Here is a 23,574-nt window from a genome sequence, read left to right on the forward strand (position 1 = left end):
AGGTTGAGAGAGGACTGCTCTATGGTGGAATAAAGGATTAACAAGTCTGGAATACAGGCTGTCTGTTGTTTACGGAGAGCGTCTCAGCGTGAGAATGATCCAGAAAGGCGGGCAGTCCTGGTTGCAGAGTACAGAGATCGAAGATCTCATTATTTTCTTAAGGTCTGCGCGGCGAAGAGGAATTCCTGGCGTTCCTTTGTTAGTGAACAGGGGAAAAAGGATCCCTGGGTATAGGGGTATATAGAGTGTATAGGGTTTTAGGACACAAACGTAGAAAGGATGTTCTTCTGTTTGCTCTTTCGACTCTGGCGTAATATCAGATGTATCAGAAATTTTACGCAGACTATTACACGATTTGTGCCTGACGACAACGTAGTGGGGAGACCGCATACCATCTGCGAGTGAGGCGTGAGGTCGCTTTATTTCGCTTGGTATATTGCCTTTGAATTGCTGAGGAAGAAGTACGTCAGGCTATTTGTAGTATAGGCAGAGGTAAGGCCCGGAGTTTTGACGATAACGGTAGAGCTCCTTGTTCGCTCGGCAGGTGTAAATGTGAGAACTATCACACGGGTGTTTAATAAATTGTTGTTTGGCGGGTGCTTCCCTGTATGTTGGAGGAAAGAGATTGTTAAATTGTTGTTTAAAGGAAGCGACAAGGATCCCACAAGACTGACAGCGCGTGGGTTATTGATGGAAAACCAATATGGGTCTCGTCCCGGAAAAGATATCGAGGGAGGCACACTCCATATGATGAGTGTGCTATCGACGACCGCGGCAGAATATGTCTTGGGAATTTTTCTGGACATTTCCGGTGTTTAATAATCTGCGGTGGCCTTCACCTATTTACCAACTGTTCAGCAATTGATTGTATTGAAAGCGAATTACTGTTACTGCAATACTATTTCAGTTATAGCGATGTGTTGCTCGGCGAGGGTAATCATGCGGTTGGTAAGACATTGTCTAAGGGTTGTCTCCAAGGCAGTATGTTCAGGTTTGATTCTCTTCTGCGGCTGAGATTGTCCAGTGGGTGTTGCATGGTGGCTTATGCCGACAACAGGCTTCTGTTGATCGAAGGATGCTCGCGGAGGGAGATTGAGCTCAGGGCCACTCGTCCATGGAGAATATTGGAGCTGCGGAGTCATCAATACAAGATAACGTTCGGCCCGGATAAGACCACTATGATGTTCCTCAACGGCTGTTTGGCTTTGAGTCGGCAAGCCCGCCTTTCGATGGCAGGTCAACGTATTAAATATGTTTAGGCTTAGAAGTACTTTGGGGTGTTTCTGGATGAGAAGTTGCAATTCAAAAAGCATTTTCAATACGTCACGGAGAAGGTTTGTAGTGCCTTCTTCGAAATTCGACGTGTGGTCAATCTTGATTGGGGGTCTTAATTTTAAGACCATGAACATGCTGTACAAATCCATATGTGAGGCTATTATGCTGTATGCAGCGACTGTTTGGGCGGGGAGGCTAAGATTTCAAAGTTACCGGAATATTTTACTGAGGGCCCAACGACTTATGTTACGACGGTAACGGGACAGTTACCGAACTATTTCATGAGAGGCGATCTTGGTGATTGCGGGAGTGAAACCAATCGATATTCTTGCAGTAGAAAGCAGGCACGTTATGCTGCTAGGAAGTTGGGTTAGTTGACTTCCGAAAAGATCCGGGAAATCGAGCGGCATAGATTTAATTTATGGCAAGCTAGGTGGGATGAGACACAGAAGACGGACGGTATACGCACGACCTCTTCTCAGATATTAGGTGTTTTCGGCGTGCCTCCTAGATTTCCTCAAACAAATACATCACAGTTTCTTTTGGGACACGGTGCTTTTCAGGCAAGCTGGCGAGATTCGGCCTGGTTGATACGGGTATATGCCCGCAGTAGGGGGTGTTAGATATAATGCTTTTTATGTGCTATATGAGTGCTTGAAATATCATAACGGGATCATTTATTGACTGGACATTCTTGGGTCAGTGCTGAATTTGCATCCAACCAGGCAAAATGGACTATAGTTAAGGAATTCATGATTTGTATTGCAAAAGAAAGGATAGCGAAGGGGGTTTAGTCCCGACTGGGCTTCCTTTGTCTCTTTTGTTTTCATTATTCTTTTTTTTTTGTTAATTCTTCACTAATTATATTATGGTTTTAGTTCAAGTTTAAGTTGTTTGGACTCACTTTTACTTTCTCGGGTAGGTGTAGGTAGGTAATTTCAATTCCTTCACTTAAAAATTGCAGATTGAATCTTCTGTAGGACTAACTGAGATGTGTTTTGTTTCTATGTGTCCAACTTTGTTATAAGTACACCGATAGGAATGTTACTTGTGGCATTCGCATCGGTGGCATCCTGGTCGAGGCAAGACTGCAATATGCCTGCTGTCAAGGTTTTTGAAAATGACCTCCAGTAAAGCCCATCAGGGCTAGGTGTGGAGGTATTAACCCACCGGGTTGGTCTAGTGGTGAATGCGTCTTCCCAAATCAGCTGATTTGGAAGCCAAGAGTTCCAGCGTTCAAGTCCTAGTAAAGCCAGTTATTTTTACACGGATTTGAATACTAGATCGTGGATACCGGTGTTCTTTGGTGGTTGGGTTTCAATTAACCACACATCTCAGGAATAGTCGAACTGAGAATGTACAAGGCTACACTTCATTTACACTGATACATATCATCCTCATTCATCCTCTGAAGTATTATCTAAACGGTAGTTACCGGAGGCTAAACAGGAAAAAGAAAAAGGTATGGAGGTATGGAGGGGGTAGTGTGGCGACCGTTAATGTCACATGGTGGATGACCACCATGACGGGGTTGACCATTCTGATCCAGAATGGTCAACCCTGTATTCTCTCAAAGTTTGAAAAAGTCTCTCTGCTTTCTTAAAGTTGATAAAAAATAGGTTTGTTCCTGAATATAGAGTATTTTAGAATCAAGTACAAACTTTATATTTGTTCTGGATATGATTGTCCCTTTTGAAAGCCTGCTTTGATTCTCTCCTATTTTATGATCTATTTGTTTGTCATTAATTTTTATTTGGAATGTTATCGTTTTGTTTACTTTTAACTATACATTTTTTTTTTTTCATTTTAAGAAGTAGACCAGGTATTACTATAGTATGACTTTTATAATCTAACTTAAAATTAAGTAAGTTTATAATTCAAAATGCAACATTATTATTTTAAATGATAACAGTTAGTTGGTTCAGTAAATTTTTACAAATTACTACTGATTATGTGATACAAACTGTCACAGTTGTTCTAAAATATTTTCAAGTACATTATTACATAATTTATATAGTCTGTAAAAGTGTACACACACACAAGAGAGAGAGAGAGAGAGAGAGAGAGAGAGAGAGAGAGAGAGAGAGAGAGAGAGAGAGAGTGAGAGAGAGAGAGAGAAACACTGATTATCTGGAATGACCTTTTGCAAGAGTGAATTCGGAAAATCAGAAATAAGGATAATTATAAAATTAAAAAAGCTGTATCATAGAAATTAATTAAAAGTACATATTCTAATGTTACATCGGTATCAAATTTAATAAAACGATGCAAATATAAAAAAAATAAATGTTTTCAATAAAATTAAAAACATTCTCAGAACATTACATACAATGTAATATCATGTACAAACAGAAATATATGTTACCTTAATTTTATGAGCTCACGTGACATTAAGTATTAACAAAAATAGCTCCAAGGTGTAATGGAGAACCTGCTTGGGTTAGGCCTATAAATATACTGACTTCATGAAGATTATGGTAATTAGCAATAAGGCATGATTGTATGTATAAGGCTCAGAAACAAAGGCTTAACAAAGAAAGCAAGAAAAGTAAAGAGCAATTTCAAAAATATAACAACTTTTTGCTGGGATTTTACAACGCAGAGATGTTTATTACAAAGAAAATATTCATTAATAGTATAACAAAGAAACTCCAGTGCTTCAGTGATACAAATCATTACAAGAAACTGGAATTCAGTTTACTATATTATGACAATGCTCCTGTCCATTCCTTATTTCCAGTTCATGATTTCTTTGCCTAAAGAATTCTTAAGTTTTCTGGGCTCTTTACTTTCAGATATGATACCTGATTCTTCTCCAATGTAAAGAACCCTATGACAGTGTCTCAATTTGAGAGCTGAGAAGACAAAAGTAGAATGTGACAGCGCAATTGACAACCTTACCAAAAGAGAACGTCCAGCAGTGGAAGAAGTGGGTTAAGTAAAGTCAACAAGTAAGTTATTTATTTCTTGGCCTACAGCTGTTTTTTGAACAGAATTTATATGTATTAACTGGGAGTAGGAATAAAATAAATAAATAACTCTTAAAAACAAAATGAATTACTTACACGTAAATAAAACACTAATTTCACACATAAATTTATTTAAAATAAAAAAATATAAACTAACTTTAGACTGTACATCATACCTTAATCTTGGATGAGTTATACGAATAAAAATCTTATGACTACAATTATACAGAATTTTTTTATTTTTTATGAAAATCAATATGTTTTAAAAATCTATCTTTTCTATTAAAAGACTTATGAAAAAACACACATAAATTTTTTCTGACCGGTGTGAACAGGAAGATGTACTTTCAATTGATAATTCTCATTAAAAGACATTTGACAAAAATTACATGAGAATTTTTTATCACCAGTATGAATAGAAAGGTGTCTCTTCAAAGTATCGCAGCGATTAAAAGATTTCAGGCAAATATTACACAAGAACTTTTTCTCTCTATTATGAATTGTAAGATGTTTCTTCAAATTACTACTACTATTAAAACATTTTAAACATGTACTACACATAAACTTTTTCTCCCCTGTATGAATTATAAGGTGTTTCTTCAAATTACAATTATTATTAAAAGATTTGTCACAAGTGTTACATTTAAATCTTTTTTCTCTGATATGAATAGAAAAATGTCTGTTTAAATCACCTCCCCGATAAAATGACTTTTGACATAATGTGCAATGGTAACTTTTTTTTCCGATATGAATGTTATTGTGATGCATCAGATTATATTTTGACTTGAATGTTTTTTCACAATGATTACATATATATCTCTTAGCGTCATTAATATTTTGTTTATTATACTCCACTAATCTATCATTTATATCATGTTCAAATACTGATGTTTTATCATTATTAAATCCATCACTACTGGTACTGTCGATTTCATTGAATATTTTATGTAGGCGACTACATATAAGACTATCTTTACACTTGTTGAGTGCCATATATTTTGCATTCTGAATATTATCCTTAACATTTTCTAAAATTGAATCATCAACTGTCTCATCAGCAAGATCCTAAAATAAAAAATGTATATTATATTCACGCAAAATAAAAAAACAAAACATTACATAACATTTACAACAAGAAGAATTTCATTTTGCTGTAAATACCAAATAGAAACGAAAACAAATCTTTTGTTGAAGAATCCTGTTAAAAAAGGGGATAATTGATATTAAATATCTTGATTGCCATGAGATCTGGTATGGAGTCTCACCCATGTTTAATCAATTTAAATATTTATTTTATTATGTACTTAAAAATACAGTAATATCAATATACATTCCTTTAAATTGTTAACTATATAGTCTAACCTTTGGAAATAATTAGTTATTTATAACTATTTTAGTTAATAATAGTCAATTTCGTTAATAATAATCAAACCCGCCGGTTTGGTCTAGTATCTTCCCAAATCAGCTGATTTGGAAGTCGAGAGTTCCAGCGTTCAAGTCTTAGTAAAGTCAATTATTTTTATACGGATTTGAATACTAGATCGTGGATACCGGTGTTCTTTGGTGGTTGGGTTTCAGTTAACCAATCACACATCTCAGGAATGGTCAAACTGAGACTGTATTAGACTACACTTCATTTTCACTCATACATATCATCCTCATTCATCCTCTGAAGTATTATCTAAATGGTAGTTACCAGAGGCTAAAACAAGAAAAAGAAAGGAAAGTAGTTAATTATAGATTAAGATTTTAATTAAAGCTGTATTAGAGACTCTCTGAAAATATAACCACAAAACTATTAAATACTAGAAAAAAGGCACTGCAAAAATATTACATGGTTTATGTTTCTTTACACATGATGTGTAATGAAACTGTTTCTTGGGTTGTGATTTTTTTTAACATAGTTCTAACCCCAGTATTTTCCTTTTTTATTCCCAAAATACAATTATAATTTTATATAAATTGTTCGAATGAATGAATCGTTCAAAAAGTATAAATCATTCAAACAAATTAATCATTTGTGCACTGTGCATGCTGCCCGGTGCACCACGAGGTCTACTCTGCGCCAATAGCAGCTAAAACAAGAATTTGAGCACACAACAAACAAACCCATGCACCATCATTTTTTGTGGAGAATGAAATTCTTAATTACCGGAACTTATAAACTATTAAAAAATTATCTATCGTTTTTAAATTTCAAGGTGTTAATTTGTAAAATTTAAAAAATAATTTAACCTTAAAAATTACTGTATAAATAATTTTCAGTTTATAACATATCTTTCATAGAATTATTGCTGTTTAAAAAAAACTCCATCATCATTGTTTGTTCAGAAAAATTTAATTTAAAAATTTGTTTTTCAGCGAGCATTTACTTACTGTATTTATGCCATAAATATAATTAATTCCAATAATGCCTGCCTATAATTCTAATTAAAAAAAGAGTAGTTTTAGCATATTCTATTTTTGGTTCCTTCCTCTTCCTGTTTATAATCACTGTCAACAGATGAGTCCATTACAAAAGTTAAAAATTTACGCATAAAGAAAGAAAAACAAGTCCTGTAATTTACTGTATAATTACAATAAACAAAATAAGTACAGACATTTACAGTACTGAATTTTAAAATATGAAGTGTCCCACAAAGAAATGGAGAAAAGTTCAGGACATGTTCTACTGGTGAAAATAATGAAAAAAGTTTATATATACATAGGTATGAAACGCTTTGTTTTTGAGTTACGACTAGCGAAAGAATTCGTCTGTATTTCAGCTCTTCTAATAAAAAGAAGTGCTAGTATAATTTTTGGGATCCAAATTAAGGAGTAAAATTGGTGGTTTCTTAGGTAAATTGGGCTGGGATATAGGATAAAACAGGTTCCAGAACTGTAACTCCAGTAGTTTATAAGATATTCAATGTAAAACTCCAAATTCTATTTCAAAACAAGTTTTTTTTTTAGGTTTGTATGTAATACAGTAGCTTAGTGAAATGACTAATAAATGTGGAAGATTTACTAACAAAACTTGTAGGGAATTTAATTCTGAGAAAATTAATGTAAATTCAACCAAAAAAAGTAAGTAAAAACTTTTAAAAATTTGTTTTTTATTGAAGTAAAACAAACAAAAAATCGTATTATTCTTTCTGCACCTAATAAGCATTATTCTTAATATAGCAAAACAAAAAACTAAAATACATGAATTATAAATGATAACAGAATAACAAACCTCAGTTACAGTAATTATTTGAAATTCCCTCCATCAGAATGTGCACAGCACACAATTAATATTTCTGGCGGCTTTCCGTATTAGCTAAGGATCATTTGGTATAAATTCAATAGCATTTCATATTTTAATAAGTAACTTCTTTAGAATTAACTTTTTGTTGGTATACTATCGTTTTTATATAGCCCCAAATGAAGTGCTCTAGTAGCATTAAGTCAGCTGATCATGATGGCCAATTGATTACTCCAGCATGTCCAATCCAGTTTAAGATATTAGCATTAAAGTGATTTCTACCTATTAAAGAAAAATGTGGTGTTGCACCATCATACTGAAAATCATTTGCAATCGAGTTTGTAAAGGTACATCTGCTAAAAGAGCCAGCAAATAATTTTTCAAGAAATGAACATATGCATCTTCCGTAAGGTTTTCATTGAAAACAAATGGTCCCAGAATTTTGTCATAAATAATGCCACACCAAACATTAATATATATATATATATATATATATATATTAATATATTATAAATATATATATTGGAAACTAGTTTCCACAGTACCATGTGGATTGTCTTCACTCCATAAATGACTATTTTTAGAATTGAAGACTGCATCTCATTAAAGTGGCTTCATCGGTAAATAAAACTTAATTTACCTTATCAGTGTTGTTGTCTAGAAGCCAACAACAGAAGTTTAATTGCTGAGGGTAACCTGTTGGCCGCAAATTTTAAACTTTCTGGAGGCAGACAGGATAAAAATTTTCTTTTTATAGGATGCACCACACTTTGTTTTTTGGCCAACCAGTACAACATGAAATTCACCTTGTACTAGCGCCTGGGCTGCACTTAATCACACTATATTCATCAATAATATGATGTGATTTACTTTGCATTCAACAGAAAATGAACATGTTAGAAACCCTTTTGTTCACAAATGCTTATATACTGAAGAAACGGTTTTCATATTTGGAATTTCCCTTTCAGGAAATCTCTCCTAATATACATGTTGAGCAGCTTCTGAATTTCCATTAGAAAATCCATAAACAAAACTTACATTGGCATATTCCTTGTTAGAAAATTGAAATGGCCATCGTAGTGGTTTTACACTATGATAGGATAAAACTACACTTCTTTAATCTGTATGATAATTTATGACAACTGATTCAAACAAAGTACACAATTTTCATTGTTGACCAGCTTTCCCATGAATTCCAGTACACATTCCCGTACATTCCAACTTAGTTTTTATCTATTTATTTCATTTTACCTCTGTAAATTATTGATTATACATAGATAAAATATTGTTTTATAAAGTTTGAGTTTCTTTTAAAATTATTTTCAGTAATTAACTTTTTTTGTTTTTAAAATAAATGGTTTTTAGGTACAGAAAGAATAATACGATGTTCTGTCTATTTTACATCAATAAAAAATAAATTTTTAAAAGTTTTTATTGGGTGTATTTATATTAATTTTCTCAGAATTAAATTTTCTGGTTTGTTACTAAATATTCCGCATTTATTAGTCATTTAACAAAGCTATTGTACTACAAACCTAAAAAAAAACCTTGTTTTTTGACACCGAATTTTGAGTTTTACATTGAATATCTTAAAAACTATTGTGTGAATTAAAATAACTTTCAAATTCTTAAGTCATCATGTAGCTGATTTTGATTCAGGTAGCTCTGTCTCCTTACAGACTTCTGTTTTTCTGAAGCAATTACCAACAATACTTTTTGTGATGACCTACATGCTTTGTCAATCCATTCTCTTTTCTGAAGAACATTTTTTTTCACAAAATCTTATGCTGCAAGATGTTTTTGTATTTTTTGAAAAATATTTTTGTTAAAACCTTTTATGACAATAAAACTTATTTTCTATACTGCACTGTTTTTCTTAATATAAATTAAACTTTTTGAATGCAATAATGCTTTTTTCCAATAAAAGCATTTGTTTTGTCTGCATTAAAAACATTTCCAGATAAGTATTCTGACAATTTTGGTGTGTAATTAACCCATTAATTTACATTTTTACTGCAGTTGCTTCTCTTTGACATTGTTTTAAAAGAAATAAAATGCCTATTTCAGTATTTTTCTTTGAAGTCACTTTTCCTTAAAAACATCAAGGGCCCTTTTTTTAAGAAATGGCTTAGAAAAGGAATTTTCTGTCTTACATATTACACCTACAATTTATATCATGAATATTTAAAAAAAATTTCTTTTGTAATAATTCAGCCATGTTTTACCAGTCATAAAATACTCTGCTACTTTCCAAACACTACTTTTTTTTTCAATTACTAATTTTTCATTGCAATTTAAAAATGTTCACTTACTTTTTTCAGAGCAAAAAGTATTTCTACTCCAACGAAACTGAAATTCTTCTCAGATGCCACTTTGAGTCAGAAAAAGAATTCAACTGTTACAGATTTTTTACTTGATTATATCAACAAAGTGTAGCTTTTAATTAAATTTAATAAATTTTCCCTTTATGTGGATAAAGTTTTATACTACCTATGTAATTGGCAGAATAGAAAGATTTTACGTCACATAAGAGAATATTCTAACACCAAATTATGACAACATTCTTAAAGAACATGGAACATTTAAATTATTAGGAAAATACTGGAGGAGTTTTAAGTTAAAAAAAAGAATGTAGTCTATGCTGACGATGAAGCTCCCAAATTTTTAATGTGGAAGCAGCAAGTTTCATTAATAAAAAAAGGAATAAAAATTTTTTTGACATGAATTCTTACCAGCTGACTTAAATAAGTAAGAAATAAAAAAAGGCTTGTGTGAAATTGAAAGAACTGCTACAGACTGGTGAACTACATATAATAATATCAGTACAAAGAGTAAAAAGGATGACGAAGAATTTCTAAATTTTGTATCAAGTTGAAAGGCACAATTTTTCTACACGAAGCCTTTTAGTAACATCATAGTAATGACAAGGAGTTACTTCCTTGTCATATGATGACTCACCATCCAGCAAGACTACGAAGATAATTTTTTTTTACGTAAAAAGACAAACTTAGGACCACACAAGTATCACTATATACATTTCTCATTTTTTTGGCTTGGATTTGTTTTTGTCCATTTTCTTCCTGTTTTTCTTTCTTCTGCCACAAGAACTTCTATACTGTAAATTATTCTTCAGACATTATCTCAATCACAACAGTCCTCTTCTTTCAAGCCTATCCTTTGAAAGTCACCTTCAATCTGTTTCAGGTAATTTGATTTGTAATTTACATTCCATAGCTCATTACTTATTTAATCTATTTGGATTGATCCCAATTGTATGCTCCAAGAAATTTAACCTTCTTTTCTTCATCCCTGTTTCTTGATATCAGTAATATTCTTGTTAGATTTCAGTCTGTATCTTTTTTCAGTTCTTATGAATCATCGATTTTCCTCAGTAATCCTCTTTTGATCTTGAACAATTATTCAAGGTCAGTTAGGTGCAATGTTTCAGTGCCATATACGATTACTGGTATTGGTACAGTTGCATACATCTTAATTTTGTGATCTTAGAGAGATTTTTCTTATTTTAGATTTTTTTTGGTGATAAATCTAGACTTCTTCAGTTTTAATATTCTATTTTCAATTGATGATTTATCTATTCTGCTTATAATCTCTCCTGGTTACTAAAATTAGTTTGTGACATTTATCATTCTGTATTTAATCTCTATTGTCGTTATTGTTAATGAGTTGATGTTCAACTTGATTTTCAACTTGGCTGTAGGCCTGTTTTTTTGGGTTATCTTTGTTAACTGTATGTTTCTTTGTTTCAAGTAAAACAGCCGGGTTATCAAAAAGACTAGGCATCTTATTTTGACATTTCAGTTTTTGGATTCGATTCCTGCACCCATATCATTCATCTACCAAAACCAAATTAAAGAGGATCAATGACAGTGCATCATCTTGTTTCAACTTTGTTGTGGCTAGAAAAGATTTGCTTATTTTTTCCATAAATTTAAATTTAGACTATGATTGTGAGTTTAATGTGATTTAAAGTTTTCCAGTCAACCCTGTATTCTCTCAAAAGTTTGAAAAGGAGTCGTCACTCTGTTTTCTGAAACTTGATAAAAGATAGGTTTGTTCCTGGATATATAGTATTTTAGATCAGCATTCAAGTCCTAGTAAAGTCAGTTATTTTTATATGGATTTGAATACTAGATTGTGGATACAGGTGTTCTTTGAAGGTTGGGTTTCAATTAACCACACATCTCAGGAATGCTCGAACTGAGACAGTAAAAGACTACACTCATATATATTATCCTGATTCATCTTCTGAAGTTATACTTGAACAGTAATTCCCGGAGGCTAAACAGGAAAAAAAGAAGTATTTTACATCAACTAGAAACTTTGTATCTGTTCCAGAAATGATTGTCCCTTTCAAAAACGTCCTTGATACTTCCTATTTTGTGATCTATTTGGGGTTCTAACCTATTCAATAGCATTTTGAAACCGCAAAATAGAGTAATTCATATTTATGTGTTGTCATTAATTTTCATTTAGAACATGTTTTTTTCTTTTTAAGAAGAAGACAAGTTATTATTAAATGGCTTTTATTTGTTACCAACTGTCAGAGTTGTTCTAGAAGATTTTCAAGCACATTAATATATAATTTATATAGACTGTAGAAGTGCGAATATATATATATACAAAAACACACACAGAAAAACACCGATTACCTGGGTTGACTTTTTGCAAGAGTAAATTTGGAAAATCAGAAATAAAGATAATTATAAAATTAAAAAAGGTTTATCATAGAAATTAATTAAAAGGTCATATCATTCTAGTGTTAAATGAGTATTTAATAAAAAAATAAATATTTTCATAAAATCAAAAACATTCTCAGAACATTACATACAATGTAATATGATGTACAAACAAAAATTTATGTTCCCATGACTTTATGAAAACACATCACATTATGTATTAAGAACAATGGCTACTTCATAATCTAATGCAGAACTCTTTTTTTTTGGGGGGGCGAAAAACGCTATTCCGTTATCATCACCTGAGTCAAAATAATAACACGAGGCTCCTTCTTGGACATTAAAATATTAGTAAAATAGCATTAAAACTAAGATTTATTTGTAAAACTAAGATACAATTCATTGTAAGAAACTGGACTTCAGGTTGTCACATCATGACAATGCTTCTCTCCATTCCTAGTGTCCAATTCATGATTTCTTTGCCAAGCAAAAATTTCTTTCGGTTTTGTGGGCTCCTTACTTTTCAAATATGATTTCTGATTCTTCCCCAAGGTAAAGAACCCTATGAAAGTGTTCCAATTTGAGGGCTGAGAGGACAAAAGTAAACGTGACAGCACAATTAACAACGTTACCAAAGGAGAACTTCCAGCAATGGAAGACTTGGTTAAGGAAATTATTTTTTCCTTGGCCTACAGCTAGTTTTTGAACAGAATTTGTATGTATTAGAGTAGAAAAAAATTTAATAAATAACTCCTAGAAACAAAATGAATGACTTATATATAAATAAAACACTAATTTCATACGAAAATTTATTTAAAATAAAAAAATATAACTAATTTTAAATCATGCATCATATCTTAATCTTAGGTGAATTATATGTATACAATCTTATGAAAACAATTTTACACAATTCGTTTCTTCATTATGAAAATCAATATGTTTTAAAAATCTATCTTTTCTATTAAATCAGCAGAAGCAAACTTAGGCAGAATAAAGAGAACTAGTAGAAAACCTTGGGCTTCAGACGATATATTGCAGCTGATGGATGAACGTAGAAAATATACAAATGCTAGTGATGAAAAAAGTAAAAGGAACTATCGGCAATTAAGAAATGCTATAAACAGGAAGTGCAAACTGGCGAAAGAAGAGTGGATTAAAGAAAAGTGTTCAGAAGTGGAAAGAGAAATGAACATTGGTAAAATAGACGGAGCATACAGGAAAGTTAAGGAAAATTTTGGGTACATAAATTAAAATCTAATAATGTGTTAAACAAAGATGGTACACCGATATATAATACGAAAGGTAAAGTCGATAGATGGGTGGAATATATTGAAGAGTTATACGGAGGAAATGAATTAGAAAATGGTGTTATAGAGGAAGAAGAGGAAGTTGAGGAGGATGAAATGGGAGAAACAATACTGAGATCTGAATTTAAGAGAGCATTAAAAGATTTAAATGGCAGAAAGGCTCCTGGAATAGACGGAGTACCTGTAGAATTACTGCGCAGTGCAGGTGAGTTAGCGATTGATAGATTATACAAACTGGTGTGTAATATTTATGAAAAAGGGGAATTTCCGTCAGACTTCAAAAAAAGTGTTATAGTCATGATACCAAAGAAAGCAGGGGCAGATAAATGTGAAGAATACAGAACAATTAGTTTAACTAGTCATGCATCAAAAATCTTAACTAGAATTCTATACAGAAGAATTGAGAGGAGAGTGGAAGAAGTGTTAATGGAAGACCAATTTGGTTTCAGGAAAAGTATAGGGACAAGGGAAGCAATTTTAGGCCTCAGATTAATAGTAGAAGGAAGATTAAAGGAAAACAAACCAACATACTTGGCATTTATAGACCTAGAAAAGGCATTTAATAACATAGACTGGAATAAAATGTTCAACATTTTAAAAAAATTAGGGTTCAAATACAGAGATAGAAGAACAATTGCTAACATGTACGGGAACCAAACAGCAACAGTAATAATTGAAGAACATAAGAAAGAAGCCTTAATAAGAAAGGAAGTCTAACAAGGATGTTCCCTATCTCTGTTACTTTTTAATCTTTACATGCATCTAGCAGTTAATGATGTTAAAGAACAATTTAGATTCGGAGTAACAGTACAAGGTGAAAAGATAAAGATGCTACGATTTGCTGATGATATAGTAATTCTAGCCGAGAATATAAAGGATTTAGAAGAAACAATGAACGACATAGATGAAGTCCTACTCAAGAACTATCGCATGAAAATAAACAAGAAGAAAACAAAAGTAATGAAATGTAGTAGAAATAACAAAGATGGACCACTGAATGTGAAAATAGGAGGAGAAGATTATGGAGGTAGAAGAATTTTGTTATTTGGGAAGTAGAATTACTAAAGATGGACGAAGCAGGAGCAATATAAAATGCTGAATAGCACAAGTGAAACGAGCCTTCAGTAAGAAATATAATTTGTTTACATCAAAAATTAATTTAAATGTCAGGAAAAAATTGTTGAGAGCATATGTTTGGAGTGTCGCTTTATATGGAAGTGAAACTTGGACGATCGGAGTATCTGAGAAGAAAAGATTAGAAGCTTTTGAAATGTGGTGCTATAGGAGAATGTTAAAAATCAGATGGGTGGATAAAGTGACAAATGAAGAGGTATTGCGACAAATAGATGAAGAAAGAAGCATTTGGAAAAATATAGTTAAAAGAAGAGACAGACTTATAGGCCACATACTAAGGCATCCTGGAATAGTCGCTTTAATATTGGAAGGACAGGTAGAAGGAAAAAATTGTGTAGGCAGGCCATGTTTGGAATATGTAAAACAAATTGTTAGGGATGTAGGATGCAGGGATTATACCAAAAAGGAATGACTGCTCTAGATAGGAAATCTTGGAGAGTTGCATCAAACCAGTCAAATTACTGAAGACAAAAAAGAAACAATGTTTATAGCATTTTGGCTGACAAAACCAAGGATATTCCTGGCAAATAACAGCTGGATTACATTTCTTCAATGAAAAGGCCAACAAAATCAAAGAAGAATTTTTAGACTTTGTGGAGCTTGTACTTAACACCAAGAGTGCTGCCAAAACCACTGAAGATTTTGTGACAAACTTAAAACTAGACCGTGATAAGCGTGTGGGGTTAGGCTTCAACAGATGTTCCACCATGTCTGGAAAAGAAGGTGTGCAGGGGATCTTGAGACAAAAGTACAAAAAAAACTTCTAATTCCATAGCCCTACTCACACTTAACCTTGTTATGAATGACTTAAACATTTCCAGAAATTTGAAACTGCATTAGAACTATCAAAGAGATATAACAGTTTTGCACAAGTCCGTTTAGGACACAAGCTTATTGTTAGCATTTCTAGATTCTGTGACTAGGTGATCAGAGAAAAACAAGAGCATCTGTGTTTTTAAGGATCACTTCGTTGGTATTGTAAATGCATTAGAGACCTTAGCTGAAGAGGGAAATGCAGCATTAAGAAAAAATGCTTATCAAATAGATGCAGCAGTGTGTAGATTTTCATTTATTGTGTCACTAGCATTAATTGCTAAGTATTCCGCTATAATGAAACCCATAGCAAATGCCCTTCAATTGAAGAACATTTGCCTTTGTGTTTTTGACACAGTCAAAGCCAACTAGCACATTCAAACTATTCTTGACATGCTAGGAGTTAATCGGGAAAATGTGGAGAACACCACAACTACCATTTTAAACAAACAGGCGACATTGCAATGTATTTGAATGTTGATATAACCAGCACCCCCATTGCTGACCAACAGAAGCATAGAAGCAATCGTTCAGCCAAAAATCCATCCAAATTTTAGAAAAGATTCCATATCATCTTTAGAAGTAAGATTTTCTGCAGAAAAATTAACTGCGTTTCCACTGATAAATTTCTATCCAATTAACATCGTTTCATTGGATGAATGGAGTGAAAGTAAGTACTTTCACTCCATTCATTACACAAGATGAAGTCATCTTGTGTAACTTTCTACAATTTAGAAGTTGAAGGAGAAAGGAACTGTGGTTCAAAATGTGGAATGAGGTACATGCTGACCCCCCATAGGGGAAAGACATTCTCCACCACCCCCTACATTCCTAGCCCTTATGGCTTTACCAGAGGTCATCTCCAAAACCTCGGCTTTTGACATATTTCAGTCCGTCTCTGCCAGGATCCCACCGATGCGACGAGTGACATTTACATCGGTGTACTACTATTTAATGAACTCAAAACAAAACACATTTTACAGAGTCTTAAGTGACTGAAAGAACTTAACTAAACAAAGGAACTAAACTACCTATCCGTAAAAGGTAAAAGTGAGTTCAACACACAACACGAGACATAAAAATACTACATGGGACAATAACATCACAGTAACACTGAAACAAAACAAAAAACAAAGACAACAAAAACAATTTATAAAACAAAACATAATACAAGAGAAATCCAACCACGGCTCTACATCTCCTCAGTGATCCTTTCTTTTGCTAAGTATACTATAAAACTCTCCACTATTGCCCCATTTGGCCTGGCTCCTCCAGTTTACACGCAGATCCAACATCGAGCCGATAATATCAAGCTGACAGATGGTCTCCATGCGCATTAACTCGTACTTCTAGCATTCATAAAAAACATGGTAGGTGTCATCCAATTGTCCACACTGAGAACACATCTCAGAATCTACCAGGCCGAATTTCTGCAGTCTGTTCCTAAAAGTACCATGACCAGAAAGAAATTGTCACATATTTATTAGAGTGTACCCAAGAGGCGTCCGCAAACCAACAACATTTGGAAAGAGATCATGCATGTAATACCCACACTCTGTCTCATCCCATCTAACTTGCCACAAGACATTGGCATGTTATTCAATTTCTCGAACTTTATCCAAAGTCAACTCACTGGACTTCATAGCAACATACCACTGCTGCTTCTCAGATGCAAGAGGAAGTGCCAGACATAATTGAGGTTATAAAAGAGCAAATCGTTTTATATGACTGTTAGAAAGGCTGTGCTGATATTACTTTCACAGTCCTGCACATTAAGTACTATCAAGCTTCAATTAGTTCCCTTCATCATATTAAAACACGGCTAAGAAGCACCGCTGGTGAAGACAGGTTAAATGGATTAGCTATGTTAAGCATTTTCCAACAATGGGTTTTCACTAATGAGGAGCAATTAGTTGTAGCTGTAGCCAGTCAATTTGCATCGAATCCTTGCAAACTATTGTTACAAAATTAGATTTTTAAAATAAATATTTTATTCTTCCTTTTGTTATTATATATTATTGCATAGTAACCCCCCTCCTCATGGACTACCCTTACCCAATGAAGGAGATTACATTCAGAAAGCTGCCCCTTCCGTTTTGAACTGGTTATGTTCCTGATTATAATTCATGTGTATGTGTAATATTATCATAACTACAATGTTTCCTCCAATTACTCCTACTTCTCTAATCTACAAGTCTAATGCAGCTCCTCTGTGGGTTGTTCATCTCTTCATATTCCATCTCCTTTACTTATCCTTTATCCCTTCAATGGGAATCAGGTCAGCTACCATCTTCATTCCATCAATAACATTACATTCTAATAGCTGATAGGGTAGCCACTTTCCACTGCTTTCTTGGGTGTAGTGGGATAGTGACTCTGTCTATTGAACTCCAAGTACTTTTGTTTGTTATTGAGGATTGTACAAAGTCTTAACTAAAAGCCAATTTGCTCAGTTGTTAAAGCTAAGCCTCTTATTCCTAATAAAACCTAATCTAAGAACTAACAATATTGTAATATGCTTTTTTCTTGCAAAAAATCCACATAAATCAATTTTAAGTGGCTTTTATTGAATTACTGTATAGCATATTTTCGAACAAATGGGCCATATTTTTTTCAACTATTAAATTATTTTGCCTCTCACATTATGGCAATTATTATTATTATCAATATTTGTTAATAAAATTTGTTTAAATATATTTAAAATTACTAAATGATTAGCCATTTTATGTAAACTGTTTGGCAGAATATTATTTTTATAATCCATTATAAAATATTAATGTGAAAAAGTTATGCTTTATGTTAGAGTTCTTTAGAAACTTTACTAACTTAGACTACGTATACAGCTTTTGAATCTCACCCAAATTCAAAACAGTTTTGTTTAATGATTCTTTATGTAAAAAAAATTATTCATGTAATAACAACTGAATGTGTTATTTTTGCTAAAAAGAATAACCACTTATTAAGAAATAACAAACAATATCCACTTCCATCAAATCACACAACAGAGCTGTTTTCATATAACTCAATATAACACATCACTTATGAGAAAAGGCCTTATTATGCTGCCATTGCCATTTTTTATCAATTTATTATCGAACTACAGTATTTAAAAAATGTTTCTTCAGTTTATTTAAAATACATAAAAAGTTTTTTTTCTCTAAGAATTTTTTAAATTATGCTAATTAAAGACGCTCGGAATTTTCTATACTTCTGTTCAAAGTATATATACAATATGTACTCAAATATTTTTCATTATACTTTACAAAATAAATTGTTAATAATTTTGTATTATTTTTTATATTTATTACCTTCATATACAAGTATGTAAATTACTTCATAATTTAATTTAATTTCATATATGAATCGCAACAATTTTTATTTTATAATTAATTATATATTTTGTGATGCTGCCCAGGAAATTACTGGAGCAGTGGTCTACCATAATCAATCCATTCATAATGTATTCATGTGATCAAAATAAAGATTTAACACTATTTCATTGTATAATAATAAGCAAATAAACTAAAATTTTCCTAAAGATTGCTTTAATTTTCAGAAAGTGTCATTACTGAACCGTTCAATGAACAGAAATTCTTAGAAAATTGTTCTACTAATGGAGAAAGCAGATCATTAAAAAATTTACAGTTTCCATTTTTATATTTTGAAGAGTCATGTGCAGAACTTTATGAAGAATGTGCCAAAAGAAAAAAGTACGTTTTAAATTTATTATTTAAATTATTAAATTGGTTAATTTATTATTACTACTTTTTTTTTTAATTTTAGAAGATTATTCACTGCAAAAGCTCAAGGATATTATCGGATTTGTTTTGTAAATTATATCAGTAGCATCTGCTGTGGTTATAGGTAATTAAATCCCATTATGTACAAAGTTCCCCATTCAAGAGGAAACTAAATTTTATTTTATCTTTCAGTTTTAATAGGTGAACAATCTGGAAAATGGGCCCTTTTTCTGAACAAAAAAACCATCTTAGCATTTTAACAAAAATAAATTCTATTCAGAAAAAGAAAATATCCAAAAGAAAAATTTCAAACCGGTGTGTAGAAAATAAAAAAGAAGAAATAATACTGTGAGGTTGTAATAACAGTGTGTACGATTTTGTTCATTAGGATTCAGTTATCAGCACTGTCTGCAGTAGTTAGCAGATAATTTTATAAGACCATCACCCAAATGACAGTTTTGCTGTTGAAGGCAAGGTAATAAAACTTAAATTGTAATAAAAGCATTAAATTACACTAAAAAAATTTAAAATTTTTCAAAAAATATATATTAACTTTCACAGTTATAAAGTTATACTGTGCAGCTGTACAGTATACTATATAAAGTAAAGTATGCTAAAAATTTAATGAAGGAACACGTAAATCTTGAAATTTCATGACCCCTTTAAGAAAAAAGTAAACAATTTTACAATTGAAAAACTCCAGAAGAATAAAAGTATGTATATTGGTCTGTTTTTGCTTGACATCTTCATCCTTCATGAACAAATTTGAATGAAATTTGGCATGATTATTTCTGTATATGGAGCATTGATGCCAATTCATTATGGTCACAATCGATCAAGGGAGCAGGGAGATTCATATTTCAAAATATTGCTCAAAGGATAGATGTATTTTTTTACATAATTTAATGTTCCTTAAGTAGCAAAGATATTTTTTGATAGTTTTTGGTCTTATTCAAAGCCCAATAAAGGGCAATAAATTGGGTGGGGGGTTAACAACTTTTCCTTTTTTATAGTTTCCGAACTCAAACTTAGATTCTTATACTAATTAGATGATTCTACTACATTAGTATGTCACTTTAGCTATGTAGTAGGGGAGTTTTCATTCAGGGGTGGGGATAATACTTTTTTTTTTTCTTTTTTTCATCAGTTATTGTTTTGTTTGATATCTACTGACTAACTATAATGAAATTTTGTACAATGACTTCTGAATATGGGTCACTGTTGTGACTTAACTTTGGTTACAACCGGTCAAGGCGGTAGAGAGGTACAGTCCCATATATCAGAATGTCTAAATCAGAATTGTACTTAAAAGTAGAATAATTTTTTTTACGTAATTCATTACTTGTGTACTTACATATAAGATTAATTATTTTTTATTAATTTATTAGGAAAAAATATTTAATCTATATTAAACATTAGATATATTTTTCTCTTTCTAAAATTGATCCTTTAGGGAATTATATTCCTCTGCACTATACAAATTATATTAATCCGATCAACCCAAGTACAGAATTAATAAAATAAAATAAAATAGGATGACACTTACCTTATTCCATAATCCAAGCAGGAGCGCTTTCGCGAGTATCGCATCATCAGTTGCTTTATAATTTTTCAAATCTTTTGTTGCAAATTACACATTAAAATTCAAATTGAGATTTAAAATTGTTAAAAGATCCTTTTCCAATTAAATCAAGACAGAAATAAAACTAAACTTTTTTTTTATATTCAAAATTTTAAATTGTTAATTAAAATTAAAAATTGCATTTATACAAAATATGAAGTCATTAATAAAAAATTAAAATCAAGGAAAGATTTGAAGAATTATAGAGCAACTGATGACACAAGGTACTCGTGAAAGCGCTCTTGCTTGGATTATGGAATAAGGTAGATGTCATCTTATTTTATTTTATTAATTCTGTTATTTTGATCGGATTAATATAATATATATATATGTAATTAGTAATTACTATTACAGTATAAGTAATATGTTTACTACTATAACTGAAGATGGATATTATGATTCATTACTTGTAATGTTCTTTGATTTGTATTTATTGATAATAAACAAAGTGCTAGTAAGGTAACCACTTGAAAGAATAGAATTTTATTATTTAAAGTAGACAAAAAAAATTTTTTCATTCATAATATATTACTTGATTTATTGTTGTTTAAGAGTGTTTGAAGAAGCATTAACACCAAAAAAGAAGGTAATGAAAGAAGAAAAACTAACTGATGTAAAGACTACAGTAAAACCAGAAACAAGTAAATCAAAGAAAGCAAATGAAATTATTTATGATGAAGAGGTAAGTAATTTTTACAATAGGATTCAATATTTGATACAACATATCAAGACACCTATTCTAACCTCTTAACTGATTAAAATGTATTGTGTTACACCTACTAGAAACAGCGTGCATAATTTGTTAATTGAAAACAGACATTAGTATATATTTTTAACAGATTATTAATTCACCATAACATAACCCGACATATGTGAATATGTAGGGAATAATGATTTAAGGTAATATATTTATATGAACTGAGGTCAGATTATGTCAAAAGAGGTACCGACTGGAGTCACTTTCTCTGTGAGTAATAATGGTCACATACAGTCAACCAGTAACTGTGATGTACTGTACTGAGAAAGTTTTTACTTGTAAAATTTTACATCATCACTAGCATTTATATAGACTTGGAATATTAATGTGTAATAGTATATTTGTCTCAGAAAAGGGAACATGAAACCACTTAACTCCTAATTTTACTTAGTGGGCATCTGATACAGATTGTTTAATATTCTTGAGAGGGGGCTGTGACATTTTCAGGAGCCTCTACATTGATAATCATAAAACTGAAAGGTTGTTATTATCAACATTTAGAGCCTTCCAATCCTATTATCACGGTATTTTTTAAACAGCAGTCAGTTTCAAAGCCATCACATCTAATTATAAAATCTGACACGTTGATATGTTAGTCAAAAAGTGTAGAATTTTTTTTATACTTTTCAAATAAATTATTGAATTTTTTCATAAGCTCTCTTTACAGAACTATTCCAAAAATGAACTTCCAATTAACTGTTAGAAATAAATCTGTAGCTAACAACACAGTGCATAACCACCAGTAATTTCTACATGCTTATCTACTGTCATTCTATTTTGTGCTGTTGAAGCAAAGACTGGTAAAATAGAATATTATTGTCATTTCTACCAAGAGTAAGGCACATGACAAGATTTATTTTTCACACGTTTAGTACCTAATGGCTACAAAATCCATTGACAATTGAACCTTGTTAATGGTAAGAATGAGTGCATTACAAGTATTCCATTTTGGGCAGTAGTTGAAAACAACTGATGAGTTATCTGTGAGTATTCTATTAATTTATAAAGTGTACAGTAGTTGTTTTATAAACAGTAAAAATGAATTATTCTTGCATTGAGTGAATTGTTGATTTTTTTTTATAGTTATCTTACTGTTAATTCAATATTAGTTTCTATTATTTAATGTAAAGTTTTTAGTAAATTGGAATTGTATTTTAATATTAATAATTTAATTATTACTAAATTAACTTTGTGATTAATTTGAATTGCTATTTTGTATCTATTATTTAAGAGTAATAAACTGTATTTATAAGAAATTCTTTCATGCACTATCTCAATATCCTTGTTGAATTACAAATATTATATATATTTATTATAAACAAGCAATTAGAACTCAATTTCTGAATAGCTCTCATAATTTATTACATAGTTTTCTAAATATGTCTTATTATTTCTTTTAAATAAATACTTTTGTTTCAGGAAGAAAGCGATGATGAAACTTATTTTCCAATTGGTAAAACTGAAGTCAAACCAGTTATAAAAACTGAGGAGAAAAAATCTCTTGCTTTCAAAAAGAAAAGACGTTTAAAAAATCTTTAAATATATATATATAAATTTAATTTTTATACTATTAGCATTATGGAAAATTAATTGTAATTATGCTAGTATATAAATTTATATTATTGCATGATAAATTTAATCATAAGCAAAACCAGTATGTACTATGTTTAATTTTTCTCATTGTGCCAATGAGTTATGTTTAATTTTTCTCATTGTGCCAATGAGTTATATCATTAATTAATGCACTATGGGATTGGAACAACTGCTTGCTATGTACATTTTTCCATATAATAAAAAATAGGTTTAACCTTTATCTATAATTTTATTTAATTTTTTTGTTAATCTATCAAATGAAATTACAATAAATTATAATTTGAAAAACATACAAGAATTGTTCGTTATTTTAAACTTAAAAGAAAAATATGCCCACAGTCACAAGTACAATACTGTTATTATTAATTTCATTATTCGGCAATACATAAAATAACTACCAACTTCCTTGTAAAATAAAAAAAAGTTATCCAAGTAAAACATA

General features: G+C 31.3%; 2 protein-coding genes across 3 annotated transcripts in view; one reads left to right on the top strand and one right to left on the bottom strand.

The window, feature by feature from the left end:
• Window positions 1–23,574, bottom strand: part of LOC142332146 (uncharacterized) — a 130,045-nt gene that overhangs the window by 7,658 nt on the left and 98,813 nt on the right. The window contains exon 3 of one of the 2 annotated variants that reach the window (XM_075378408.1): window positions 4,421–5,309. The exons of the other annotated variant lie outside the window; for it this stretch is intronic. The gene's annotated coding sequence lies outside the window, so the exon portion shown is untranslated. The remainder of the gene's footprint in view (window positions 1–4,420; window positions 5,310–23,574) is intronic. 2 annotated transcript variants of the gene reach the window in all.
• LOC142331964 (uncharacterized) lies at window positions 1,557–23,421 on the top strand. The gene is made up of 4 exons (XM_075378016.1): window positions 1,557–1,644; window positions 18,978–19,131; window positions 21,335–21,464; window positions 22,959–23,421. The coding sequence occupies exons 1-4, from the start codon at window positions 1,557–1,559 to the stop codon at window positions 23,076–23,078; spliced, it is 492 nt and encodes a 163-aa protein (XP_075234131.1). The 3' UTR covers window positions 23,079–23,421.

Source organism: Lycorma delicatula, chromosome 11 (genome assembly GCF_047948215.1).
Source record: "Lycorma delicatula isolate Av1 chromosome 11, ASM4794821v1, whole genome shotgun sequence".
Classification (NCBI taxonomy): domain Eukaryota; kingdom Metazoa; phylum Arthropoda; class Insecta; order Hemiptera; family Fulgoridae; genus Lycorma; species Lycorma delicatula.

Coding starts and splice junctions, on each gene's coding strand:
- LOC142331964 (XM_075378016.1), top strand. CDS start 1,557: ATGAGAGGCGATCTTGGTGATTGCGGGAGTGAAACCAATCGATATTCT. Junction 19,132..21,334: donor GAATGTGCCAAAAGAAAAAA/GTACGTTTTAAA, acceptor TTGTTGTTTAAG/AGTGTTTGAAGAAGCATTAA. Junction 21,465..22,958: donor AAATTATTTATGATGAAGAG/GTAAGTAATTTT, acceptor CTTTTGTTTCAG/GAAGAAAGCGATGATGAAAC.